Source organism: Dromiciops gliroides, chromosome 2 (genome assembly GCF_019393635.1).
Source record: "Dromiciops gliroides isolate mDroGli1 chromosome 2, mDroGli1.pri, whole genome shotgun sequence".
Taxonomy (NCBI): domain Eukaryota; kingdom Metazoa; phylum Chordata; class Mammalia; order Microbiotheria; family Microbiotheriidae; genus Dromiciops; species Dromiciops gliroides.
The window spans coordinates 232,653,468-232,679,793 of NC_057862.1; the positions used below are offsets into that span (position 1 = coordinate 232,653,468).

The 26,326-nt window shown below is 41.5% G+C and overlaps 1 protein-coding gene across 2 annotated transcripts in view; it reads right to left on the reverse strand.

Annotated features, from left to right (window-relative positions):
- ADCK1 (aarF domain containing kinase 1) overlaps positions 1 to 26,326 on the reverse strand; it is a 162,057-nt gene that overhangs the window by 124,687 nt on the left and 11,044 nt on the right. Inside the window, exons 2-4 of one of the 2 annotated variants that reach the window (XM_043980711.1) lie at positions 19,048 to 19,197; positions 17,049 to 17,132; positions 14,606 to 14,656 (exon numbers count right to left, since the gene is read on the reverse strand). In XM_043980711.1, coding sequence (XP_043836646.1) covers positions 14,606 to 14,656; positions 17,049 to 17,132; positions 19,048 to 19,182 — 270 coding nt within the window. In that variant the 5' untranslated portion in view covers positions 19,183 to 19,197. The remainder of the gene's footprint in view (positions 1 to 14,605; positions 14,657 to 17,048; positions 17,133 to 19,047; positions 19,198 to 26,326) is intronic. The other variant, XM_043980712.1, reaches the window with a different exon arrangement.

Below are 26,326 nucleotides of genomic sequence, written 5' to 3' on the forward strand. Positions count from 1 at the left end.
CCTTTATGAGTTGAAATCTGGTATCAGACACTTACTAGCTGTGTGACCCTGGGCAAGTCACTTCACCCTGACTGCCTCAGTTTCTTCATCCGTAAAATGATCTGGAGAAAGAAAAAGGAAATCACTCCAGTATCTTTGCCAAGAAAACCCCAAACAGGGTCACAAAGAGTCAGACACAACTGAACAAAAGGAAGATTCATCTTCCTGAATTCGTTTTGGCCTCAGACACTTACAAGCGTCTGACCCATGGCAAGTCACTTCACCCTGACTGCCTCAGTTTCCTCATCTGTAAAACAAGCTGGAGAAGGAAATGGCAAACCACTCCAGTGTCTTTGCCAAGAAAACCCCAAATAAATTACAAAGAGTCAGGTACGACTAAGTCACTGAACAGCAAAGCAAAATGAGGTTATTATTAAATACCAAGCTATCCCACTCAAGAATGGGATTAAGAGGGGGCAGCTAGGTGGCGCAGTGGATAAAGCACTGGCCCTGGATTCAGGAGTACCTGAGTTCAAATCCAGCCTTAGACACTTGACACTTACTAGCTGTGTGACCCTGGGCAAGTCACTTAACCCCCACTGCCCCAAAAAAAAAAAAAAAAAAAAGAATGGGATTAAGAGGAAAGGAATAGGCCTAAATCTTACACCCAGGCACCTTACTATAATGCCTGGCACTATGTAGTAGCTACTAAATAGTACAGCAAAGGGGCATCTAGGTGGTGCAGTGGGTAGAGCACTGGACCTAGACTTAGCAAGACCTGAGTTCAAATATGGTCTCAGGCTCTTACTAATTATATTGCCCTAGGTAAGTAATTTAGCCTGTCTGCCTCAGTTTCCATATCTGTAAAATGGGGATAATAATAGCACCCACCTCCCAGGATTGTTGTGAGGATCAGATGAGATAATATTTGCATAGTGGTTTGTAAATGCTAGCTATCATCATCATCATTAAATGATAATAATAAATTCTCATTGACTAGGCAGGAAACACACACACACACACACACACACACACACACACCCCATAGGGAAATTTGGTAACTCATATCAGGTTGAATCCTACAAATTAGCAACTACCAGTCTGTGTGTAGAGCTATGCTGGAGAAGTCCACAGCTGTAGAACAATCCCATTAACTCAAATTCCTCTTTTTTTAACCTTAGAATTTTCTGTAATTCAGACACACGGGATCCTTATTTGATCAAAAGCAGACTGGACAATTTTTTTTAAATCACATTTTAAAATGTAAATTGGTTTAAACACATTTTTGTTAAAAATTTATTTTGCAAAAACAAATATGATATGTAATAAACAAATCATTAAGTATTTACTGAGTGCTTACTATGTACACTCAAGCAAAAAGGAAAAAAAAAAGTATAGGGAAGAAGGATAAGTGGACAGGGGGGCGGGGGGAGGACTTGTTCCTGCATCCTTTCTTCTTTAATTAACCACACATATGTCCCATTAGATCAGTCAACAATTTATTTATATATTAAAGCAATTTTCTTCCGTTAATTGGACATATGTCTCACCGCTCTACCAGGAAAAGTCTATTAAGAGTCTCGCTGCAACAGGCAAGGGTTTTGAGGGGTTTCCTAGGAGCAAGGAGAGAGCTGACTGAATTTTGATTTGGTCAAAAAATAGTTGCTTGGGCTGTAACCAGGGAGAGAATGCAACCCATATCATGTAATCTTATTGTTATAGTTGTTAACAAGCATTTCTATTCCATTATAGTGGCAGCATAATTTATTAGTTATTGCATTCTGTACCTCTATAGATTCAGTGCTACCCATTTGGAAAATGTAGATACTGAGGCACAGACACGACTGCTCAAGCCAGAGAGACTTCACTGTCCCATTGCTTCACTCGCTGTGACTTTATGGACTGCTGAGGCAAGGGGAAGAAGATAGGGAAAGCGCTGGTTTCTCAAGGGTAAAAGTACTACCCAAGGTCCCTGTCCCATCAAGAAAATCTATAACATGGAATCCAGAAACTTAAAGGAACACTGAAAGGTGTTTAATTCATCCCCTCCCCCTCACCTTCAAGGCCACGTCTAACCTATGCCATAGAGATGACTGTCCTGCCAGTCTTGGAAGACTTTTGCCTAAACCCCTGAAAAAAGGAAATTCTACAAACTCACTCTCTCATGTACTCCAACGTCAAGCAACCTTTACCATTTAGGAAGTCCTTCCCCATATCTAATAGCCCTGAATGCCTATGCCTTTCCTTGGACCAGTTTTACTTGCTCTTTCCTCAGAGAGATGGAGATTAGCTGGATTGTCCCAGGAACAGATCCTGAAAGTGGATGTTGTGAATGTGAAATAAAATAGGGGAGAGAAATGAAGATGGGAGTAAAGAGCACTGGTAGGGCCGGACAGAGGAAGGGCTGGAGATGAAGAAGGTGCAGCTGAATCAAAATGGCCCCCTATTCCTTAAGGTTCCCAATCACATTGTGCCAAGGGCTAACCCTTCGATCCAGCACCTTCCTTCCTTCAGCTAGTCCAGGGTCATTACTGAAGGACAAAGGAAAAGGCTCTGATGACTCCGGTCTGTCCTTAGCCAGCTAATCGCACCACTTCCAGGGAGAGATGGAGGAGACTGCAGTCTGGTTCCCAGCTATACTGGCCACATCTGCCTCACCACACCCCCAGCATCCCTCCCCAAGGATATCAGCAGAGAACAAGGTGATAGAGGAAAGTTGAGAACGGCTCTGATAGAAAGATGCAGGCACCCTGCTCCAAGGCAGCTTGTTTTACCTCGATGCAGTCATATGTCACTGTGAGGAAAATGTCAGGAATCTGCTAATTGAGATAATGGAGTTGATCAGGTGATTTGGAGAAGCTAAACACACTGAGCAGTTAGTTCCCAGGGAGGTAGAAGCCCAGGGGAATATATTTTGCTTCATTAAAACTTTATCCCTTAGTGAAGAATTGCTGCTCCTGAGCATGGACAGGGAGTAACTCCTTGGCAGACACCTTTGAGCAGGAACTAGACAGACATGAGAAAACCAGCATGGGCAAGAGGGCCAGCCTGAAAGAGAGGCTTGAATGAAGGTAGCAGGAGAGGGACCAGACAGCACAGGACATTCCTCAGAGCATCACTATGGGATCACTATGCTTTTCCCAGAATCTGAGCATTCCACAGTACAACCAGGAGTTGATCTGGTTCTGTTCTGTCAGGTTCTGACGAAAAGTGATCCAAACTTCATGGGAAGGGAGGAGGGGGAGGGAGGGGAAAAGGAGAAGGAAGTGGGAGTGTGACCCTTGGCAAGTCACTTAACCCTGTTTGCCTCAGTTTCCTTATTTGTAACATGAGCTAGAGAAAGAAATGACAAGCCACTCAAGTATCTTTGCCAAGAAATCCCTAAATGGGGTCATGAAGAGCCAGACCAGACTGAGAAAATGACTAAATAACAACTGACTTGATGTGTCAGGAAATATGCTAAGCTCTGGGGATACAAAAAGAGACAAAAGACAGCCCCCATCCGCAAGGAGCTCACAATCAAATGGAAGTACTTAAGTACTTAAAATTTTGTCAGCAGCCTGAAAGTACAAGTCCCTTTCTTTTTTGAAAGGTAACTTTTATTTTGGTTTACTTTTTTTTTGGGGGGGGGTGAGGCAATGAGGGTTAAGTGACTTGCCCAGGGTCACACAGCTAGTAAGTGTCAAGTGTCTGAGGCCAGATTTGAACTCAGGTACTCCTGACTCCAGAGTCGGTGCTCTATCCACTGCGCCACCTAGCTGCCCCTTGGTTTACTTTTTAACATTAACAAGCATTTATTTTTTCTCCCTCTTTACCCTAATTGAAAAAAAAAAGAAAACTCTTTTTAACAAATATGCATGCACAAACAAAACAAATTCTTCCACTGGCCATGCCCAAAAGCATATGTCTCGGGGCGGCTAGGTGGCGCAGTGGATAAAGCACCGGCCCTGGATTCAGGAGTTCCTGAGTTCAAATCCGGCCTCAGACACTTGACACTTACTAGCCGTGTGACCTTGGGCAAGTCACTTAAGCCCCATTGCCCCCCCCAAAAAAAAAAAAAAAGCATATGTCTCATTCTGCATCCTGAATCCATTGCCTCTCTGTTAGGAGGTAGATAACAGGTTTCATCACAAGTCCTTCAAAACTGTGGTTGGTTATAAGCTCTTAAGTCTTTTCAGAGTTGTTTGTCTCTACAATATTATTGTTATTGTATAAATTGTTCTGGTTCTTCTCACTTTACTCTGAATTCGCTCTTCCCAGCTTTCTCTGAAACCTTCCCTTTCTTCATTTCTTAGGCCATAGTAGTTTTCCACTACATTCGTGTAATCATAATTTGTTTAAGCCATTCCTCAATTCTTTGTCACTAAAAAAAACCAGCTGCTATAAATATTTATGCATAAATGGATTCTCTTCCCTTTCTTTGATATTGTGAGAGGGTAATGGGTTTTGGGACTCAGAGGCCCCCATTCCAGAGGAGAATGTTGGGATTGATTGGATTGACTTTGCTGATTAACTCACTTAAAGCTGACTTGATTGAAACCACACCTACCTGAGAGCCTGGCCCTCAGGGAGTGTGTTCTCTGAACTGTGACCTCAGCACTTTCTGCTCATGGACTACCCTCCAGTCCAGTAAACCAATAGACTTGAATGATGCTAGCCAATTAGCTTTGAGCAGTGTGGAAGGGCCGCCTCTCCTCCTCACCCAGGGGAAGCTTCCACTCTCAGTTACGCTCTCTTTCTTTTCTTTTCTTTTCTTTTTTTGGCAATGAGGGTTAAGTGACTTGCCCAGGGTCACACAGCTAGTAAGTGTCAAGTGTCTGAGGCTGGATTTGAACTCAGGTCCTCCTGAATCCAGGGTCAGTGCTTTATCCACTGCGTCACCTAGCTGCCCTTCAGTTACTCAGATGGGCTCATGGTGGGGGACTTGGAGAAGGAAGGAGGCCAGGCTGAGCTCTAGGCTAGATAGGCCTTTTCTTAACTTTCTGAGCCAAGTGCTCTCTCTTTTCTAATATTTGGTATGCTTTAATAAATGCTTAATGCCCAAAACTGGTCCTAAAGCTTCTAATTTATAAGTAACAAATATATTAGAAACCCCAGCTAATTTTCCCTAAACTTGGGACAGAAATAAGGCAACCACATATTATTTTAAATGCCAAAATATCTTTAGGGCATGGGTCTAGTAATGGTATCATTGGGTCAAAGGACATGGATAATTTTGTGTCTTTGGGAGCATAATTCCAAGTTGATTTCTGGGTTAGACCAATTCACAGTGCCTCCAACAGTGCATTAATGTACATTAATGTTTCCTGTAACCCTTCCAATATTTGACAGTTTTCTTTTTAAATCATCTTTTCCAATCTGATGGGTGTAGGATGAAACATGAGTTACTATAATTTGCATTAATCTAATTATTAGTATAGTCCATGCCCCAAAGTCCATTGGTGCAGATCAAAACGGCACCTTGCGAGGGGCAGGGCAGAGTTGGTGAGAATAAGGGAGAAGAGACATCTGGTCTCTTCCAGATCTTCAGTCTCTTTGGGTGCTTCTGACTTCCAGCTTCAAGAGAGATGATGGAGGATGCCAACCTCACTTCAGGTTGCTGAAGGGAGGAAAAGACTCTGGGAAGAATCCAACATGAGAGGATTTGGCATTCACTTCTATGCCCCTATCTCCAGCTTGCTACATTAGAAGCTTTGGGGAATTTCCCCTTTGGGTGAGATGCAGGACTCTCTCTCTCTTGACTGGAGCTGAATTACCTCTCTCCCAATGGGAGAGCTCCTTCATTCTGCCTTACCTGGAATATATTCTCATATATATCCTTTTTTTGATTTCTGTTTTGCTATTGACTTGGATAAATGGGTTTCTTTCCTATTTGCCACATGTGTTCGTTCAAGCTCTGGATAGAAAGCTTGGGGGTCCTCCTTTTTACCATTAAGGAAAAGGACAACAATGAAAATTTTAGCCTGAACACAAAAATCATATCCCCTAGACTAGTAACATTTAAGGGAGTAGAAAGATATAATTTTAGTTTAGTACCCCTTTCTCTGAGGAAAGGAAAGCCATGTTCTCTGGCCCAAACCTCACATTTCTTCTTCTTGCAGGAATTCAAGTCTCCCTTAGACAAGGGTGGGGGAGAGAAGAGGCTAGAGATGTATTTATTCTACTTCCCTTCAAGATACATGCTACATGTGGGGGACAACCACACTAGATCAGTCATTTGGAACATTTTTTTTAATATGGAAGGAAGGAAATAAGCATTTATTAAGTACATACTATGAGCCAAGCAGTGTGCTAAGTATTTTACAAATATTATCTCTTCTGATCTTCATAACAACCCTGGCCTCCTTGGTGATATTATTTATTCCCATTTTACATCTGAGGAAACTGAGGCAGATAGCGGTTAGTGACTTACCCAGAGTTACATGGCTAATAAGTATCTGAGACTGGATTCAAACTCAGATCTTCCTGATTCGAGGCCCAGCACTCTACCGATTATATCACATAACTGCCTCATATGGCTGTTGATGGCTTGGATTTCTTCCTCTGAAAACTGTCTAGGGCTCTTTCTTTAATCACAGAGTTGGCATCCTCCAATCCCACGGATATAAATACTTTTCCTCAAGAAGACAATACTGTCGGGGCAGCTGGGTGGCGCAATGGATAGAGCACCGGCCTTGGAGTCAGGAGTACCTGAGTTCAAATCCAGCCTCAGACACTTAACACTTACTAGCTGTGTGACCCTGGGCAAGTCACTTAACCCCAATTGCCTCACTAAAAAAAAAAAAAGAAGAAGAAGACAATACTGTCTCCCCAGTGACACCTGAAACAATACTGGCCAGCTATGAAATGTTCTATAGAGAAACTGCGTGTATAATGTAAATAGGACTAGTTTAAGAGTCAGGAGATCTGGGTTCAAATTTTGGCTCCAATACTAGCTGGGTAACCCTTAGGCAGACCATCCATTCCAACTTTCTGAGACTTAAGTTTCTTCATCAGTAAAACAGAAGTACAATCACAATGGTATAACCTATCTCACAGAGGTTGAGAGGAAAATGCTTTGTAAACCTTAAAATGTTGCTGGAATTTGAGTTACTATTGCTATGGTTTCAGTGTCTAACCTGCTGGTTGAATGCAGGCCTTTTGAATTTTAAGAAGGGAAAAATTCCATCTCAATTTTTTAGTTGATTTTCCCCTAATTGGCCAACACGCATGAACCACAGGGTCAGAAGGGCTTACCCATCTGCCAAATGCTACTACTACTACTGAATAAACTAATTACTGTTAGGTGTCATGCCAGCAGGCTGGGAACAATTAATAATTAATTGTACATGTAAAAAATTCATATGTTCTATACTCATGTGGATTTGTGATCACATAGTCTGCTACTGAAAAAAACCTAGACAGCCATTACATAGTACAAAGAGCTTTGGATTAAAAGATCTAGGGTCTAGTCTTTGTGCTATAACTTACTAGCTAGGTAAACTTTTGCAAAATCACATTGGCTCGGGGGCAGCAAGGTGGCACAGTGGATAAAGCACCAGCCCTGGATTCAGGAGGACCCGAGTTCAAATCTAGCCTCAGACACTTGATACTTACTAGCTGTGTGACCCTGGGCAAGTCACTTAACCCTCATTGCCCCCCAAAAAAAATTCATTTAAAACCACATTGCCTCTCTAGGTCTTGTTTTCCTCACCTGCAAAATGACAAATTTAGACTAAACAATCTCTAAGATCTCTTCCTCCCTTGCACCCAGAAAGTTAGAAAAGAGGACAAAAGATAGGAATAATCCATGTTGGAGGGGCTGTGGAAAGACAGGTACACTAATATACTGTGGATAAAGATGTGAATTAGTCCATTCTGAAAGTCTATTTAGACTTATGCTTAAAAAGTGACCAAAATATCCATACCTTTGACCCAGAGGTCCCACTGCTTAGTCATATACCACAAGGAAATCCAAGACAAAATGTACACTAAAATATTCATGGCAGCACTTTTTGTTGCAGCAAAGAATGTGGGCAGCTAGGTGGTACAGTGGATAAAGCACTGGCCCTGGATTCAGGAGGACCTGAGTTCAAATCCGGTCTCAGACACTTGACACTTACTAGCTGTGTGACCCTGGGCTAGTCACTTAACCCTCACTGTCTCCCCGCCCCCCCCCCACCCACACACACACAAAGCAGAGAATGAGAGGCAAAGTAGGCACCCATAGATTAAGGGTAGCTAAATGAATTAGATAAATATAATGGAATATCACTAAACCATAAGAAACAATTAATATGGGGGCAGTTAGGTGGTGCAGTGGATAAAGCACCGGCCCTGGATTCAGGAGGACCTGAGTTCAGACCCGGCCTCAGACACTTGACACTTACTAGCTGTGTGACCCTGGGCAAGTCACTTAACCTTCATTGCCCCACAAAAAAAAAAAAAAAACAATGAATATGAAAAAATTTAGAGAAGCACAGGAAAATTTATAAGAACTGATATAAAAGGAATTAAGTGATCCAAATACTGGTATTTTGTTTCCAAATTCAATAATAATTCTTCTATCTACCCCATATCAGTTGGTCAGCAGCTTAGTGTGTTTTGGTAATTCACAAAAAAGTCTACAGCTCCTGGAAGTTTGTCTGGAAAGAACATATTCAGACTATCATCCCCATCCAGGTCTCCTCTTCCCCTAGAACCTTGGATTCCACCCCTGGGGTTCTTTTTTTTTTTTTTTAAGTGAGGCAATTGGGGTTAAGTGACTTGCCCAGGGTCACACAGCTAGTAAGTGTTAAGTGTCTGAGGCCGGATTTGAACTCAGGTCCTCCTGAATCCAGGGCCGGTGCTTTATCCACTGTGCCACCTAGCTGCCCCCGCACCCCTGGGGTTCTAATAGGTGAGCCTTTACATTATTACAACCTCTGACCAAGATAGCTGCCTCAATGGACAGGAAACCACCCAGTTCCCATATGTCTGCTACAGCAAAAATCTGAAATTCACAACAGACCAAATGATGATCAAGAAAGCCAATCAGAATTTTAGTAATTGATTTCTTCAACCCCAGAAGTGCACAAAAAGGTTGGCCAAGAACCTGTAGGCAATAGGATAAGGGGCTACCAGCAAGACAACACTAGTGCAAAAAAAAACCCCAGCCCAGCTTTCCAGAAAAAAACAGAGACAGACCAGAACCACCTATGGCCTATAAGACTCTATGTTCAAAAAATATTTATAGCTGCTCTTTACGAGGTAGCAAGGAATTGGAAGTTGAGGGGATGCCCATCAATTGGGGAATGGCTGGACAAGTTGTGGTATATGAATACAATGGAATAATATTGTGCTGTAAGAAATGATGAGCAGGAGGAGTTCAGAGAAAACTGGAGGGTCTTGCATGGGCTGATGATGAGTGAGATGAGCAGAACCAGAAGAACATTGTACACAGTATCTTCAACATTGAGTGTTGATCTACTGTGATGGACTATATTCTTCTCATCAATGCAATAGTACAGAAGAGTTCCAGGGAACTCATGATAGAAGAGGATCTCCAAATCCAAGAAAAAAAAAAAAAGAACTGTGGAGTATAGATGCTGAATGAACCATACTATTTCTTTTGTTTTTGGTGCTGTTGGTTTTTTTTTTCTATTTTGAGTTTTTTCATCATTGCTCTGATTTTTTTCTCTTATAACAAGACTAATGCAGAAATAGGATTAATGTTATTATGTGTATATATATATATGTGTATGTATAAATATATATATGTATATAGATATATATAGATATAACCTATATCAGATTACCTGCTGTCTAGGGGAGGGGGGAGGGAGGGAGAAAAATCTGAAATTGTAAAGGTTGTATAAACAAAAGTTGAGAACTATCTTTACATGTAATGGAAAAAATAAAATACCTTATATGTAAAAAAAAAAAAGACTCTATGTTCAGAAGAAGCTGGAGTAAAGGGCCCCTTGAGAAAGACCCAAAGAGGTTAGAAGCCCCAGGGTGGACAGAAAGACCCTGAGTAGGGACCTTGGAAACTACAGACAGAGGCAGTGACCAGAACTACAGAGGAGAGCTTGAATCAAGACAGGTCAGGTGCTTCAAGGTCCTTTGAATTTTATGAATACTGTAAAGGTCCCTGAAGGGTTCTGAACCTCAATGACCCAAAGGTGCCTAATGAAGGAAGAAGGAGGGCAGTGTAAGAAGACAATCACCCAGGGTGAGACCAAGTGGAGTCAACCATCCAACAGGATTGGAGGTGAAGTCTAGCCCTAACAGAGAACCCTAAACCAGGAACTATATCCGAAGAGAGAATTAGATTAAAGGAAACATCAACCAGAAAAAAAATTATTGTAGACCAAGAGTTCCCAAAAAGAAGTATACAGCTGTGACCTCTACAAGCAGTGGCTCAAAGGGAAAAGAAACATTTTTCCATAAAGTTTACATGAATACCTAGAAGAAATACAGCAAGAGTTATAAATAAATAAAAACTCTAGACAAAAAAATTTAGAAGGAAAATAAATAGCTCAGAAGAGAAGGAAGTAAAATTTACTCAAGTAATGGAATCTCTAAAAAGTAGAATAGATTGAACAGAATTGAACAGCTCCATGAGATAGCAAGAAATACCAGAACAAAATCAAAAGATAGGGGAAATGGAAGATATCTTGTATTAAAAACAACTCCCCTGGGAAAAAAGTTGAGAAGAGATAATTAAAAATCACTGGACCTTCTGAAAACCATGATTTATTAATATTTTTTAAAAGCCTGGACACTGTATTTCAAGAAATCATAAATGAAAACTGCCCATATTTCTTAGGATGGACTAGAAGGCATAGTGAAGATAGAAAGACTTTACCAATAACCTCTTGGAAAAAAGAAAGGAAAAGGAAAAGTCCCAAGCCAAAACTTCCAAATCAAAGAAAAAATACTGAAAAGAAGCAGAAAGACGCAGTTCAAGAACCAAGAAACCAGTCAGGATCACACAAGACCTGGCAGCTTCTACTATAAACAAGAGACCTTGGAAAGAAGCAGAACCAGGAGAACAATTTGTTAAAGGATGACAATACTATTGGTTTTGTTTTTTGTTTTTTAGCCAGGCAATGAAGGTTAAGTGACTTGCCCAGGGTCACAGAGCTAATAAGTGTCAAGTGTCTGAATCCAGATTTGAATCCAGAGCCAGTGTTTTATCCACTGTGCCACCTAGCTGCCCTGTGATGACAATACTATTTTAGGGGCCAAAAATTATAGCTATCATATCTAAAATCTAATGAGTGGTCACCTTAAATTAGAAAACGTATAGCACCAATCTTTGGGCATTAAGTATTTATTAAAGTATATTAGGAGTTAGTAAAGAGAAACAAGTGGATAAAGTATCCCTATTCTGCCTGTCCCTCCTGCCTCTGCGGCCAAGCTGAGGTCCTGCAAATGCAAGAGCCGCTCCTCAGCAGCTTCTCCCAGAACCTCCTATGAAACAGGAAACAGGGCCGTCCAAACACACACACACACACACACACACACACACACACACGCACACACACGCACGCACACACACACACACAGCTCCAAGCTAATTGGCTTGTAACTTTGATTGACACAACTAACAGGCAGTAACTTCCGGATGCTAAAGTCACATGGTTTTCAAGTCACATGCTTTCTCCTCATGGTGGAGCTTCCCTGCAATATCTTTCTCAACAGATTGGTAGCACTCTAAATCTCACACTAAAAAAGAAAAACAACTCTGAAAGACAGAAGAACCCTGATCAATGAAATGATAATAGCATCTCCAACTACCAGACACAAGGTGCAGAAAGAAACATACATTTTTGGACATGGTCACTATGTGAATTTATTTTGCTTGACTACGGTAACTTGTTATACAGGGTTTTTTCTTTCACTCAGTTTTTATTGGGAGACAAGAGGAGACATCCAGGAAAGAGGGAGAGTTGACAATCGTGACACCAATAAAAGAGCCACTGAAACATTTTTTAAATGCACAGAAGAGAATAGAAAGAGGTTCTGAAGAAAGTATAAACAAGCAGGACAATTTGGAAAATAACTTCTAGAATTATATACTTTTTTAAAAAAGCAATTAGTAGGGGCAGCTAGGTGGCGCAGTAGATAGAGCACCGGCCCTGGATTCAGGAGTACCTGAGTTCAAATCCGGCCTCAGACACTTGACACTTACTAGCTGTGTGACCCTGGGCAAGTCACTTAACCCCAATTGCCTCACTAAAAAAAAAAAAAAAAGCAATTAGTATTCTGCCATGGATATGGATTTGCCCTTTTGTTTGGTGCTTAAGTTCAAAATAAAAAAGTAAAAATTTTAAAAAGAAGATCACACACACACACACACACACACACACACACACACATATACACACACACACTTCGCAGACATCATGGCTCTCCTAGTCCCTCCTGTCCCATAACTCTCTAAGCAAGGAAGCTAAAGGTTTTTTCTGCATACACATGTGTGCATGCACATGTGCACATACACATATACACACAGACTTCCTTTACCCAGAACCTACTAGTGTTTTGCACACAGCAGGAGCTCAATAAATAGAGTATCTGTTGATTGATTCACTCATTACCTTAAAGACTAAACAGTACCATGCACGCAGTGGGTGCTTAATAAATATTTGTTGTTGTTGATGATGATGATGATACCCCCCAAAGGTCATTAACATAATAGTCATTCAAATTAACTCCAGCGGGAAGCTTTTCAGGGTTGCCAATTAGGAAGAAAATAATGTGAAAGTATTTCCAGAGTCAACAAAGCACAGAGGCATAAATATATTCTAACCCCATAACATCAACCTGCAGCCTGGCCTGTGTCCACTAACCTAACTATTACAGATACACACCTAACAATCCCCAGTGGCCTGAGGCCAAGTAGAGAAACCAACAAACTACCATGAGGACCTCATACCCATATATCTGCCCTATCCCTATCGGAGGGCCACTGATGGTAATGGTGCATGTTCAAATATACATCTTCTGTAATAAGACAACTCCCAAAATTAACTTCTTCGTTGAAGAGATAAGAAGCCTCTAAGGCCAGCTTCCAGAAAATTTGCTTCTGGTTTTCCTCTCTGCTTCAACTAAATAATTCACGGTGTAGAATTAAGCATTACTTTTTTTTTTTTTTTTGTGGGGCAATGGGGGTTAAGTGACTTGCCCAGGGTCACACAGCTAGCAAGTGTCAAGTGTCTGAGGCCGGATTTGAACTCAGGTACTCCTGAATCCAGGGCCGGTGCTTTATCCACTGCGCCACCTAGCCGCCCCCTAAGCATTACTTTTAACTTGACTCAAGCTAGAGATTGACAAGAGTCACATTCCCGCCCCTATTTATTTCTTTATTCAGATGTGTGATTTCAATGGCATAGTGAACTCTCAGTGAGGAAGCATCCTCTCCCAGTGCAGATCAATAACTTGACTTGTAGTCTTAGATAGTGAATCTGTTTTCCTCTTCCCCGATCTACCTCTCATATACCCATTATAGAGGTACAGGCCAAGGCTGCTGGGAGAGGACAATCTGAGATGGTATTCACAGCATTAACCCTACCGAACAACAAGTGAGTCTCTCTTCAGTCTCTTTCAGCCCCGGGGATGTCAGACCTTAGATCCTTTCTTTCATTCACACATCCTTCTCTGGCTGCCAGTAATTCCTTGAGGCTCACAGATTCAAAGAATCAGAGATGAAAAAAAACTTACAGACATCTAGTTCAACCTGTGTCTGAAACAGGAATCTCCTCTACTATGCGCCTAAGAGTCAGGGGCAGCTGGATGGCACAGTGGATAAAGCACCAGCCCTGGATTCAGGAGGACCAGCCTCAGACACTTGACACTTACAGCTGTGTGATCCTGGGCAAGTTCCTATGTGCCTAAGACTCATCCAACACAATGCTCAAATGTATGTCTCTCAACAGACAACTCACTACTGTTAAGGGGCTAAAATTCTAGCTAAACTGTCTAAAATATCTAATGAGTGGTCGCCAATAAATTATAAGCTTTAGCAAGAGTTAGCCTTTTAAGCATTTATTAAGGAGAATAAGAATTTGGTAAAGAGAGAGAGAAAGGCCTAGCTTCATCTATCTGTTAAAAGGAGAGTGCATTCTTAGCTCTGCTCTCCGCCAGAGTCCACAGGAAAGAGCCAGAGTCAGAGCGCCAGGCTCCCCCTTCTTCCTCCCACAAGCAAACATCAGTTCCTGACGCCAAAGAAAAGATGCATGGTCTTGCCCTCAAAGACCTTCACCTCATGGACAGAGCTCTTCTACAGTAAGTCTCCAGCAGGTGGCGTCATTCCAATCGTTACACTACCTAACCATGCTACTTGTCAGAAAGCTCTTCCATAAGCTGGGCCAAATATGCCTTGCTATAACAGATACCTATTGATCCCAGTTCTGCCCCCCACCCCCACCCCTGGAGACATATGTAATAAGTCCAATCACTGTTCACTACAATAGCTCTACAAATATTCAAAGGCCGCCATCATGTCCCCAGGAAGTCATCTCTCTTCTCAGGACTAAACACTTTCAGCTCCTTGAAATATTATTCTTAGGAGGCAGCTAGGTGGCACAGTGGATAAAGCACCGACCCTGGATTCAGGAGGACCTGAGTTCAAATTTGACCTCAGACACTTGATACTTACTAGCTGTGTGACCCTGGGCAAGTCACTCAACCCTCTTTGCCCCGCTTCCCCCTGCAAAAAAAAAAAAAAAAAAAAAATATATATATATATATATATATATATATATATATATATATATCTTATCACATGGTTTCACTGGAGTCCATTAGACAAATTCTAGTTTGTTAATGACCCTCTTACAATATAACGAATGGAATTAGGCTTAGTATTCTGTTTGGTACCTGACCCAGTGGGGCTACCCCATCCTCAGAAGAGGATACTATATCCTCTGGAGCCTTGCTGAGTCACAGAGACACTGCCATACTGGTGCCAACCTTGGAAGTATTTCTCTAAGTCACTGCCTATTGTGTCTCTTCTCCTGGCACCCGGAACCCAGAAATGCTGGCTTGACAGGTAAGATAATTATGTTTTACCCTTCAGCTCTTTCCTTTATCGGATACACTGGGAACTGACTTAGGAGGACAATTCTGTAGTTTTCAGATCTGTTTTCTCAGTGCCAACCCATTCCCCATTTATCAGACGGCAGCCCCCATTTGTAGATGCTCCTCAAGACTATCTTGTACCCTAAGTCTTAAATATCCCTCTTACCCAATGTCAATTACCCTAAGTCTCCCCATCCTCCAGCCCCTTATCTGATGCAAGTCTGTATAATTCCTCACTGAATCTCTGGAGGCTGTCAACTACTGCAGAAGATGGAGCTAAGCTGTCCTTCAGATGACTCCTACAACCACAGATGTAACTTCTTGTCAACATCACCTCCTCTCTGGGTTCCCCTAAGGCAGACAATTCTCTTTTGTTTTCTGTCCCCAGAGCTGCAAAACCCTGCTGGGGGCCTGAAAGCAGATGTTTAGCTGAACTACACTGGCAGAAGGGGAGAGGAGGAAGCAAATAATGGCCATGAACCACCAAGTAGGTGATACTGGCAGGATGGGAGAGAGAAAAGGAGATGCGGAGGAAGCAGTGGTTCCCAGCTCTCTGTGCTTAGACACCAACCTACTGTAAGAGGTTGGAGTATGATCATGGCATTGAAATAGAGTTTTACTCAAGCATATTCCCCTCCCAGGGGGAACGAGAAGTCACTGCACCTCAGACCTGGGTCACTGATTTAGAGTTAGAGAGCAATCCATCCCGGGGGCAGCTAGGTGGCGCAGTGGATAAAGCATCAGCCCTGGATTCAGGAGGACCTGAGTTCAAATTCGACCTCAGACACTTGATACTTACTAGCTGTGTGATTCTGGGCAAGTCACTTAACCCTCATTGCCCCACAAAAAAAGAAAAAAGAAAAAAGAAAAAAGAAAGCAATCCATCCTAACCCCATTATATTACAGAGAAGTAAACTGAAGCTCAGAAAGGTTAAGTGACTAAACCAAAGTCCCATGGGTAGTAAGGAACAGCTGGTGGCACAGCGGATAGAGCCCTGGGTCTTGAGTCAGGAAGACCTGAGTTCAAATCCAGCCTCAGACATTTACTATGCAAGTCTGGGAAAGGCACTAAACTTATGTTTCTCTCAGTTTCTTCCTCTCTAAAATGAGAATAATAATAGCACCTACTTCCTAGGATTGTTATGAGGATCAAATGAGCTAATGAGTGTATAGAACTTAGCACAGTGCCTGACACAATGTAGGTTCTACATGGTAGGTAGGTAGGTAAGTAGGAGTGGTAGTGGTAGTATTAAGTGGCAAAGCCAGAGTTCAAACCTAGACCCTTTGGCTCCAAATCTAGTGTTCTTTTCACTATACAACATTGTCTCTTGACAAGTTCCATTCTCCACAATAAATATGATTAATTCCCTATTCTCTGCCACCTCCCCCCAACCCCTTCTCTGGCCCTGCCAGTTTCCTGGAGTTTAAGTAGCACATACCAAGTTGGGGATAAAGAAAATATTCAGCCCCTCTTGCTTATACATACTAGTCCTAGCATACTGGGCACACAGCGACAGCCTGGGACCCCAGTGACTTGAAGCTGCCCCAGTGTAGGATTCAGTGGGAAGGAAAGTAATTAACCTCTCTCAATTGGTTTTTCACTGACAAAGCAGTTCTGAAGCCAACAGAGTTATCTTGGGGACAGAGTCTTCATCTATTCAGAGCCATCCCAGGCACACACTGTCCCCAGAACACACACAACCAACAAGAGTGTATCAGCACCTCGGGCAGCTGCTTCTTAAATTAATAAAGCAGGGCACCATGGGATACGGCTTCTCCACCGGCATGCAAATACTGTACGGCAGAGATGGAGAAGATCCCCTCCTCCTCCCACCCTCACATTCCAGCCTCCAATCACCAACTGGCAGGGTCTCCATCTCCGTCTCCGTCTCCATCTCCATCTCCAAACCTGCTTTTCTCCAGCTAGACACAGCACTAACCATTTGGTCAGCGGGTCTTGAAACCTTTCCATGGGAGCTACTATGTTAAGTGAGCTCAGGTCAGTCCCAACAGCTGCTCACCTTTGATTTGAGTTGTGCATACTCCTCTGAGCCATAAGGAACACTCCGGAGGGAAGTGAGGTAGTCATAACTGATGACAGCAGTCTGTAAACCAAGGAAGGACAGAGACATTCTTAGTGCCCTGACACAATGTATTTGTTCTAACCTTGATGTTGTTACCTGCTTGGTACCACATAATTGATATGGCATGTCCTTACCCCTAAAATACACTTAGCCCTCAGACTTGTATCTGCAAGAGGCAAACAACATACTGTGCATCCATGTATTAATAATAAGCTAAAACTTTTTTTTTTTTTTAGTGAGGCAATTGGGGTTAAGTGACTTGCCCAGGGTCACACAGCTAGTAAGTGTTAAGTGTCTGAGGCCGAATTTGAACTCAGGTCCTCCTGAATCCAGGGCCAGTGCTCTATCCACTGCGCCATCTAGCTGCCCCTAAAACTTATTTTTTTTTGTTACTTTAAGGTTTGCAAAGAACTTTACACATATTATCCCATTCAATTCTTATATCAACCCTGGGAGTTAAGTGCTATTATTAGCTTCATTTACAATTGAGGAAGCTGAGGTTGAGAGAGGTTAAATTACTTGCCCAGAGTCATGCAGCTATTAAGTCTCTGAGGCAGGATTCAAATTCAGGTCATCCTGATTTCAAGTCCAACACTCCATCCAATAAGTCACCTTTTTGTTGTTACTGTTCAATCATTTCAGTTGTGCCTGCCTCTTTGTGACCCCATTCAGAGTTTTCTTGGCAAAGATACCGGAGTGGTTTGCCATTTCCTTCTAAGCTCCTTTTACAGATAAGCAAACTGAGGCAAACAAGGTTAAGTGACTTGCCCAGAGTCACACAGCTAGTAAGTGTCTGAGGCCAGATTTGAAATCCAGAAGATGAATCTTCCTGACTCTAGTCCCAGCACTCTATCCATTGGGCCACCTAGCTGCCCAATAAGGCACCCAGATAACAAACAGAGAGCCCTACTATGTGCCAGGTGTTGTACTAGTGCTCGAGGATCACAGACTAAGTTGGAAGGGAGACAGCTATATGGCATATTGGAAAGTATGCTGATATAATGATCCAAGGTAATTCCAAAAGACTCATGATGGAAAATGTTATCCATATACAGAGAAAGAATTGGTGGAGTCTGAATGCAGATCGAAGCATATTATTTTCACTTTTGTGTGTGTGTGTGTTTTTTTTCCTTTTGCTCTGTGTCTTCTTATAGAATGTGACTAACATAGAAATGTTTTACACATATATAACCTATATCAAATTGCTCACTGTCTTAGGGAGAGAGAAAATTGGGAACTCAAAATTTTATTTAAAAATAAATGTTAAAAATTGTCTTTAGGGGCAGCTAGGTGGCGCAGTGGATAAAGCACTGGCCTTGGATTCGGGAGGACCTGAGTTCAAATCCAGCCTCGGAAACTTGACACTTAACTAGTTGTGTGACCCTGGGCAAGTCACTTAACCCCAATTGCTCCACCAAAAAAAAAAAAAATTGTCAGGGCAGCTAAGTGGCGCAGTGGATAGAGCACCAGCCCTGAAGTCAGGAGGACCTGAGTTCAAATCCGGCCTCAGACACTTAACACTTACTAGCTGTGTGACCCTAGGCAAGTTAACCCCAATTGCCTCACCAAAAAAAAAAAAAAAAAAATTGTCGGGGGGCAGCTAGATGGCGCAGTGGTTAAAGCATCGGCCCTGGATTCAGGAGTACCTGAGTTCAAATCCAGCCTCAGACACTTGACACTTACTAGCTGTGTGACCCTGGGCAAGTCACTTAATACCCTATTGCCTGCAAAAAAAGAAGAAAAAAAAAATTGTCTTTACATGTAACTGAAAAAAATAAAATACTATTTAAAAGGAAAGTGGGCTGGCATGCAACCATGTAATATGATTTACATGATATTTCTGCAGCACATATGTAGCCTGTCTATGTAAGTAATCTTTCCTAAAGTCTCCACAAAGAGGCTTTAACTTCAATTCATTCCCACTGAGAAAACCTACCGTGGCTACAGCTCTGCCTATCCTGACTGCTCCAAAATCATTGGGGTCTAAGTACTTGTTATTGTAGAGGTAGAAGCCAGAGGAAGCCAGGGCCATGCTGGTCCAAGAAACAATTTTCAGTGTCCTCCTGGCCATATTAACTGTCAGCCCCTGAAAAAGAGAAAACAAAAGATACCACATATATAGAATGATTTTACAGATATATACATATTTGTATCTAATGGTAACCATCTCTAGGGCGGGGGTGGGGGAAAGAAAAAAAGGGGAAAAAAGAAATATACACGATAACCTTATTATATATTTAAGAGGAATAGTGAGTTGTACATAATAGATTTGCAGTTTCATGTGTAATCATCTTTTTATTATACTATGTTATGGGAATGCTTGCTTTAGTCCATAAATTTAAAATATATATTTTTTAAAAGACCAGAATGTTTCTTTTCTTCCATGCAGAGGTACTTGGGAACAAAGTAAGCTGGAATAGCAGTAAGATGGGGCACTTGCCTTGGGGTCAGGAAGGCTGGGTTCAAATTCCACCTTAGACACTTACTAACTTGTAACCCAGAATAAGCACTTAGCCTCTTTCTGACTCAGTTTCCTCAGCCATAAAAACAAGGAGGTTGAATTCAATAGCTTCTAAGGTTCTTTCCAGCTTTAAATCTGTGGTCCTGTTTCTGTGATAGTATCTCATACGCAGGTGAACCACAGCAAAATGATAGAAAACCAAAGTCATCTATCCATAGGAATCTAACTTCAGAAAAGGATGACTGGTCAGAATGGGCATGTTAAGCCCTACACATCTGGCCAATTTTCCAGATGTTTGGGTTTTATAAAAAACAATAATAATGATGAGCTTTTTTGACTCCTTTTGTTTTTCCCTCATAGTCATTTCTAAACCAGAGCTCTCTGACTCTGAAACAGACCCTCTATCCACTATGCCATGTTGTCTCTCCTTTCCCATGGAAATAGGGGAACATTGGTATATAGACCTTTCTCATGTATAGGGGGGAATGTTGTCATGTACAGACATATACCCCTCCATTCCTATGTATATGAAGGAATGTTGGCATGAAGAAGCATGTATCTCTCCTTTCTCTTGCCTATGGGGGAACAATGGCATTGTAGAGACATCTTATGTGCCTACATTTACTCAACTAGGTACATACATAGCTAAATTTACTCCACTATAACAAAAGCAAAGGAACGTGCTCAATCGGACTAAAAACTCCTTAAAGACAGGCACTGTGCTTTTTACTTCTTTGTGTCATCCTTCACAGTCATTAGCACAATGCCCTGAACAGTAGGAGGCCCTTGTTAAAAGTTTGCAGATTTGGTCGACTTCATTAATCTAATCATGTGTTGATGTAGGGGACCCAGATCCAAATCAATGCTCCAAAAGATATCAGTCCCTGCCCACCTGCACTCTCTTTTCTCACGTCTTCTATCTGATCCACCAAAAATCAGACAGTGTCCCTCCTCCAAAGTGCTGTTGTTCTTTAGTTGTTTTTCAGTCGTGTCTGACTCTTCATGACCCCATTTGGGGTCTCCTCAGCAGATATACTGGAGTGGTTTGCCATTTCCCTCTCCAGCTTATTTTATAGATGAAGAAACTGAGGCAAACAGGATTAAGTGACTCACTCAGGATCACACAACTAGTAAGTGTCTGAGGGCAGATTTGAACTCAGAAAGATGAATCTTTCCTAACTTTAGGCCTGATACTCTATCCACTGTGACAACCAGCTGTCCTCCTCTGTGAGCCCTGGCAGTTAAAGTGCTATTCCCCTTTTGATGCCTAAGAGGGGCATAGAAATCTCACACTCAGGCCTAGGCCTGAACTTGAGCTGAAGCCACTGACAAGGAAGAAGCCCCAGACCTCCAGCTCTCCAGAAGACTAATCCAGATCTTTGCTGTTGTTATTGTTCAGTCGTTTCCCTTGTGTTGGACTCTTCATGACCCCATTTGAAGTTTCCTTGGCCATTTTGCAAGTCTTTAGGGCAGTGCCAGGATTCGGTCCAACTTAAATTTAGACTATTAGCCTCTCACCCTATGCCTCAATTCCCCCTTGACCACCAGCACATTCAGCCTTTCTCCCAGCCTGGCACACCAGGCAGTATTAATAAAAAACAAAATATGCCACTGTTTTATTTAGATAATAATGGTACACATTTATGTTGTGATTTACCAAATTACTTTATGTAATAATCTCAATCGTCAAATTTACTGGGAGTGAGCATGATGTAGTGGAAAGGTAATTGAGTCTGGGGTCACAGGACCTAAGTCTAAGTCCTGGCCCTGCTACCTTCCTTCCTTCCTTCCTTCCTTCCTTCCTTCCTTCCTTCCTTCCTTCCTTCCTTCTTTTGGTGAGCCAATGAGGGTTAAGTAACTTGCCTAGGGTCACACAGCTAGTAAGTGTCAAGTGTTTGAGGCCGGATTTGAACTCAGGTCCTCCTGAATCCAGGGCCGGTGCTCTATCCACTGTGCCACCTAGCTGCCCCTGGCCCTGCCATTTTCTACCAGCATGACCTTCCCCAAGATCCTAAATAATAGCTAGGCTTTATAGAAAGCCATTTTATTTATATAAATTTATTTATATATAAAGCTACTTATATATAAGACTTGCAAAAAACTACATTATCTCATTTGAACCTCACAACAACCCTGTAAAGTACTGTTATGATCTCTGTTTTACATATGGGGAAACTGAGGCTGAGAAAGATTAAGTAATTTGCCCAAGGTCCCACAGCTAGTAAGTGAAGGAAATAGTATATGAATTCAGGTCTTCCTGACTCAAAAACCAATACTCTTATCCACTGAATTGCCTAGCTAACTCTGAGCCTCGGTTTCCTCATCTGTACAATGGAACACTTGAACTAGATAACCTGTAGGGTTCCTTTGACTCCAGCTCTACATATATGATCCCATGACCAAACAGGCATTTATTAAGTGCCTGCTATATGCCACGTACTAGGTAAGGTTCCGAGGTTACAAAGATAAAAATGAAACAGGTATTGCCCTCAAGGACCTTACAATCTATCAGGAAGTATTTCAAGTACTTCTGCGCTTTACTAACTTAAAACTGCACTCTGACTTTTGGAGTACCCTAATGCCCATGAACTAATGTAATGAGGAAACTAAGGCTCAGAGAGATTTAAGTGATTTGCCCAAAGTCCCTCAGCTATGTGACAGTCAGGACTTGTACTCAGGTCCTTGACTACATATAAAAATACTCTTGCTATCACAGTCCAGGTAGTCATAAAGGCCGTTGTTCCTTTCTTTTTCTAAAAAAGAAAAGTTAAAAAAACAAAAACAAAACCCTCATACACTCAAATTTATGAGTAAAAGCCATCCTAAAAGAAGCAAGGCTGCCAAACTCACCCCGCCCCCCCCCCACCTTCTCCCTCTTCTCACTGCTGACGCTGCTGACAATTATTATAAAAGAAGGTTTAGGGAGCTAATCAGCCTGAGTTGTTTACCTAGGTTTCATTTATTGGTTCAAATGGTTGGGATCAGTTCCCTGCACTGCAGGAAAGGGGTTAGGCTTTTAAATGCCCTTTTTTAATTGAAAAATAAATTTAAAGCCTGCTTTCAAGGACACTCTTTTTTGTTGCACCAAAGTCATAAAATTCTCTCTATTCCCATGTCACTTTACAAAGACTTTTTAATAAGCCAAGCCTACATTTCAGAGGTGTTCCCAAGCAATTTGATGTACAGGGACAAAAACATTCCTCCACTCCTCAAATAAAACTCCAGCTGGTACTAGACCTGGATTTTTTTTTTTTAATGGCACAGTAGAAAATGCTGGAGGGGCTGTGGGAAAACAGGGACATTAATGCACTGTTGGTGAAGTTGTGAGCTGGTCCAGACATTCTACAAAGCAATTTGGAACTACTCCTAAAAAGTTACTAAACAGTGCATACCCTTTGCCCCAGTGATACCACTTCTACGTCTATGCAGCAAAGAGTTGAAAGAAAGAGAGAAAGGACACATATGTACAAAAATATTCACAGTAGCCATTTTTGCAGAGGCAAAGAACTGAAAACAGAGGGGGTGCCCATCAAAGAGAGAATAGCTGAACAAGTTATGGCATATGAATGTAATGGAGTACTGTTGTGGCATAAGAAATGATAAAGGGGATGATTCCAGAAGAATCTAGAATGATTTGTGTGAACTGAGGTAGCATGAAGTGAGCAGAGCCTAGAGAATTTATAAAATAATAACAATCTTGTAAAGTCAACATTGAAGGCCTTAAGAACTGTAATCAACACAATGACTGACTATGATTCTAGAGGACTCATAATGAAACATGTTGTCCACCTCCTGGCAAATGATTTAGAGTACAAAATTTTTTGTTTGTTTGTTTGTTTTTGGTGAGGCAATTGGGGTTAAGTGACTTGCCCAGGCTCACACAGCTAGTAAGTGTCAAGTGTCTGAGGCTAGATTTGAACTCAGGTCCTCCTGAATCCAGGGCCAGTACTCTATCCACTGCGCCACCTAGCTGCCCCTAGAGTACAAATTAAAGCCTATTTGGAGGGGGTAGGGAGGAGACCAATATGGGGATTTGCTTTGCTTGACTGCAGGTATTTGTTACAAGGATTTTTGCTTTCCTTTTTTCTCACTGGGGGAGGTAGGAGGAAGAGTAGATGGATTTTAGTTAAACAACAACAACAAAAAAAAAAACAACCAAAATTTAATTTTAAAATGATATAGTGGGGCAGCTAGGTGGCGCAGTGGATAGAGCACCGGCCCTGGAGTCAGGAGTACCTGAGTTCAAATTCGTCCTCAGACACTTAACACTTACTAGCTGTGTGACCCTGGGCAAGTCACTTAGCCCCAATTGCCTCACTTAAAAAAAAAAAAAGACATAGTAAAAAGAGCACTGGTTCTGGACTCAGAGGGCCTGGGTTCAAATCCTAGCTCTCCTACTCATAACGTGACCATAATCTCTCTGGGTTTCAGCTTTCTCATTTGCAAAATGAGGGCTAGATGTTGGACTAGATGCCCTTTGAGGTCCCTTGAGCTCTAAATTTATGAATAATTATGACAAACTCATGTAATAAACCCATAATTAACTACAATTTATGTTGCTTTAAGGGTTACAGTGTACAATTCCTAACAACTTACTGAGAAAGGTAGTGAAAGCATTTATTACTTTCATTTATACATTCTTTTTTTTTTTTAGTGAGGCAATTGGGGTTAAGTGACTTGCCTAGGGTCACATAGGTAGTAAGTGTCAAGTGTCTGAGGCCAGATTTGAACTCAGGATCTCCTGAATCCAGGGTTGGTGCTCTATCCACTGCGCCACCTAGATGCCCCTATTACTTTCATTTATAAATGAAGAAACTGAGGCTCAGGAGGTTTAAGAGATTTGCACACACAGCTCATAAACTATAGAATTTAAACCTAAGTAGATCTCCTACCATACTATGCTATGTTACTTTCGGCAATGTCTCCCCAAATCATCCCCACTCTACCAATTACCTACACTTCTATCCAATGATTCTGCCTGATGAGTAGGCCATTATTTTCATTTTACAGATGAGGAAACTGAGGCAGCCAGAAATTAAGTGACTTGCCTAGCATCACTACTCACAGGAAAGAAAGATCCTAGGAAGTCAGTGATTATAAACTACCAAGGTAGAAAAAAAGAAAAGATGGACTGTGCAATTCACATTGTATCAAACAACTGTTCCCTTTGCTAAAAATGACATGTGAAAATAAGGTTTCCATCCTCTATAACCTAAAGGACAAATGACACTAAAAGTTCTGACTTTTTATTTTCTTTCTAAAAGAGTATTTATTTTTTCCAATTCCATATAAAGACAATTTTTAATATTCATTTTTTTAAATTTTGAGTTTCAAAGTTCCTCTCTTCCTCCCTCATCTCCTCCACCCCAAGATGGTAAGCCATTTGACATAGATTATGTATGTGTAATCATGTAAAACATTCTTCCATATTAGACATGTTGTGAAAGAAGTAACAGACTAAAATGAAAAAAAAAGAAAAAAAAAGTGAAAATAATATGCTTTGATCTGCATTCAGACTCCATCAATTCTTTCTCTGGATGTGCACAGCATTTTTCATAATAAGTTCTTTGACTTGTCTTGTATCATTGTATTGCTGAAAAGAACTAAGCCATTCATAGTTTATCATCATACAATGTTGCCCTTAACTGTGTACAATGTTCTCCTGGTTCTGCTCAATTCCCTTTGTATCAGTTCATGTAAGTCTTCCTAAGTTCTTCTGAAATCCACTTACTCATTATTACTTTAATCATTACAGCACAATAGTATTTCATTACATTCATAGACCACAACTTATTCAGCTATTTCTCAACTGATGGGGACCCTTTCAATTTCCAATTCTTTGCCACCACAAAAAAAGAGCTGTTAAAATATTTTTGTACAAATAGGAGTTCTGACCTCTTCTTCCCTAGCCCCTCCTTACCAGGAAGAAGCATCTCTTCACTTAAGAGTTTTCCAGCTATATTATTCTCTCAAAACATAATTCCTAGCTAGAATCTGGGCATCCTGGGGGTAACTAGGTCATGCAGTAGATAAAGCACCAGTCCTGGATTCAGGAGGACCTGAGTTCAAATCTGACCTCAGACATTTAACATTTACTAGCTATGTGACGCTGGGCAAGTCACTTAACCCTCATTGCCCCGCAAAAACAAACAAACAAACAAAAAAAGAATTGGGGCATCCTAAGGAAAAGGCAATATTTATGCCTCTTCCTATGGTCTGCTATGACAGATTGTCTGCAATTGTTTCAAAGGGGATTATGAAAATCTCAAAACAGAACTAATTCTCATAAAATCTCTGAATTTGAGAGTCCAAAAGGCCCTCGGTGTCCATTCAGTCCAACCTACATCCAAAAAGAATCCTTCACCATGAACTATCTGACAAATGGACATCCAAGTCTCTGCTTAAAAACCACCTGTGATGGAAAACCCACTACCTGTCAAAGCCCATCGCACTTTGGGACAGCTGATTGTTAGGAAGTTCCTCCTGACATAAAGACTAAATTCTCCCCTTTGCATTTTCCACCCACTACTTCTCGATCTACCCTCTGGAGCCAAGTAGAACAAGAATAAAATTCTTCTTGCATATACTTAAATACTTAATAAATACTTCAAATACTTAAAGTTAGCTATCATATCCCCATAACCCATCCTCCAGTTGTCTCTTCTCCAGGATAAACACCCCCAGTCCTTTCAATTAATCCTCATATGACATGGGCTCCTTCACCACAGTGGTTGCCCTCCTCTCAACATCGTCC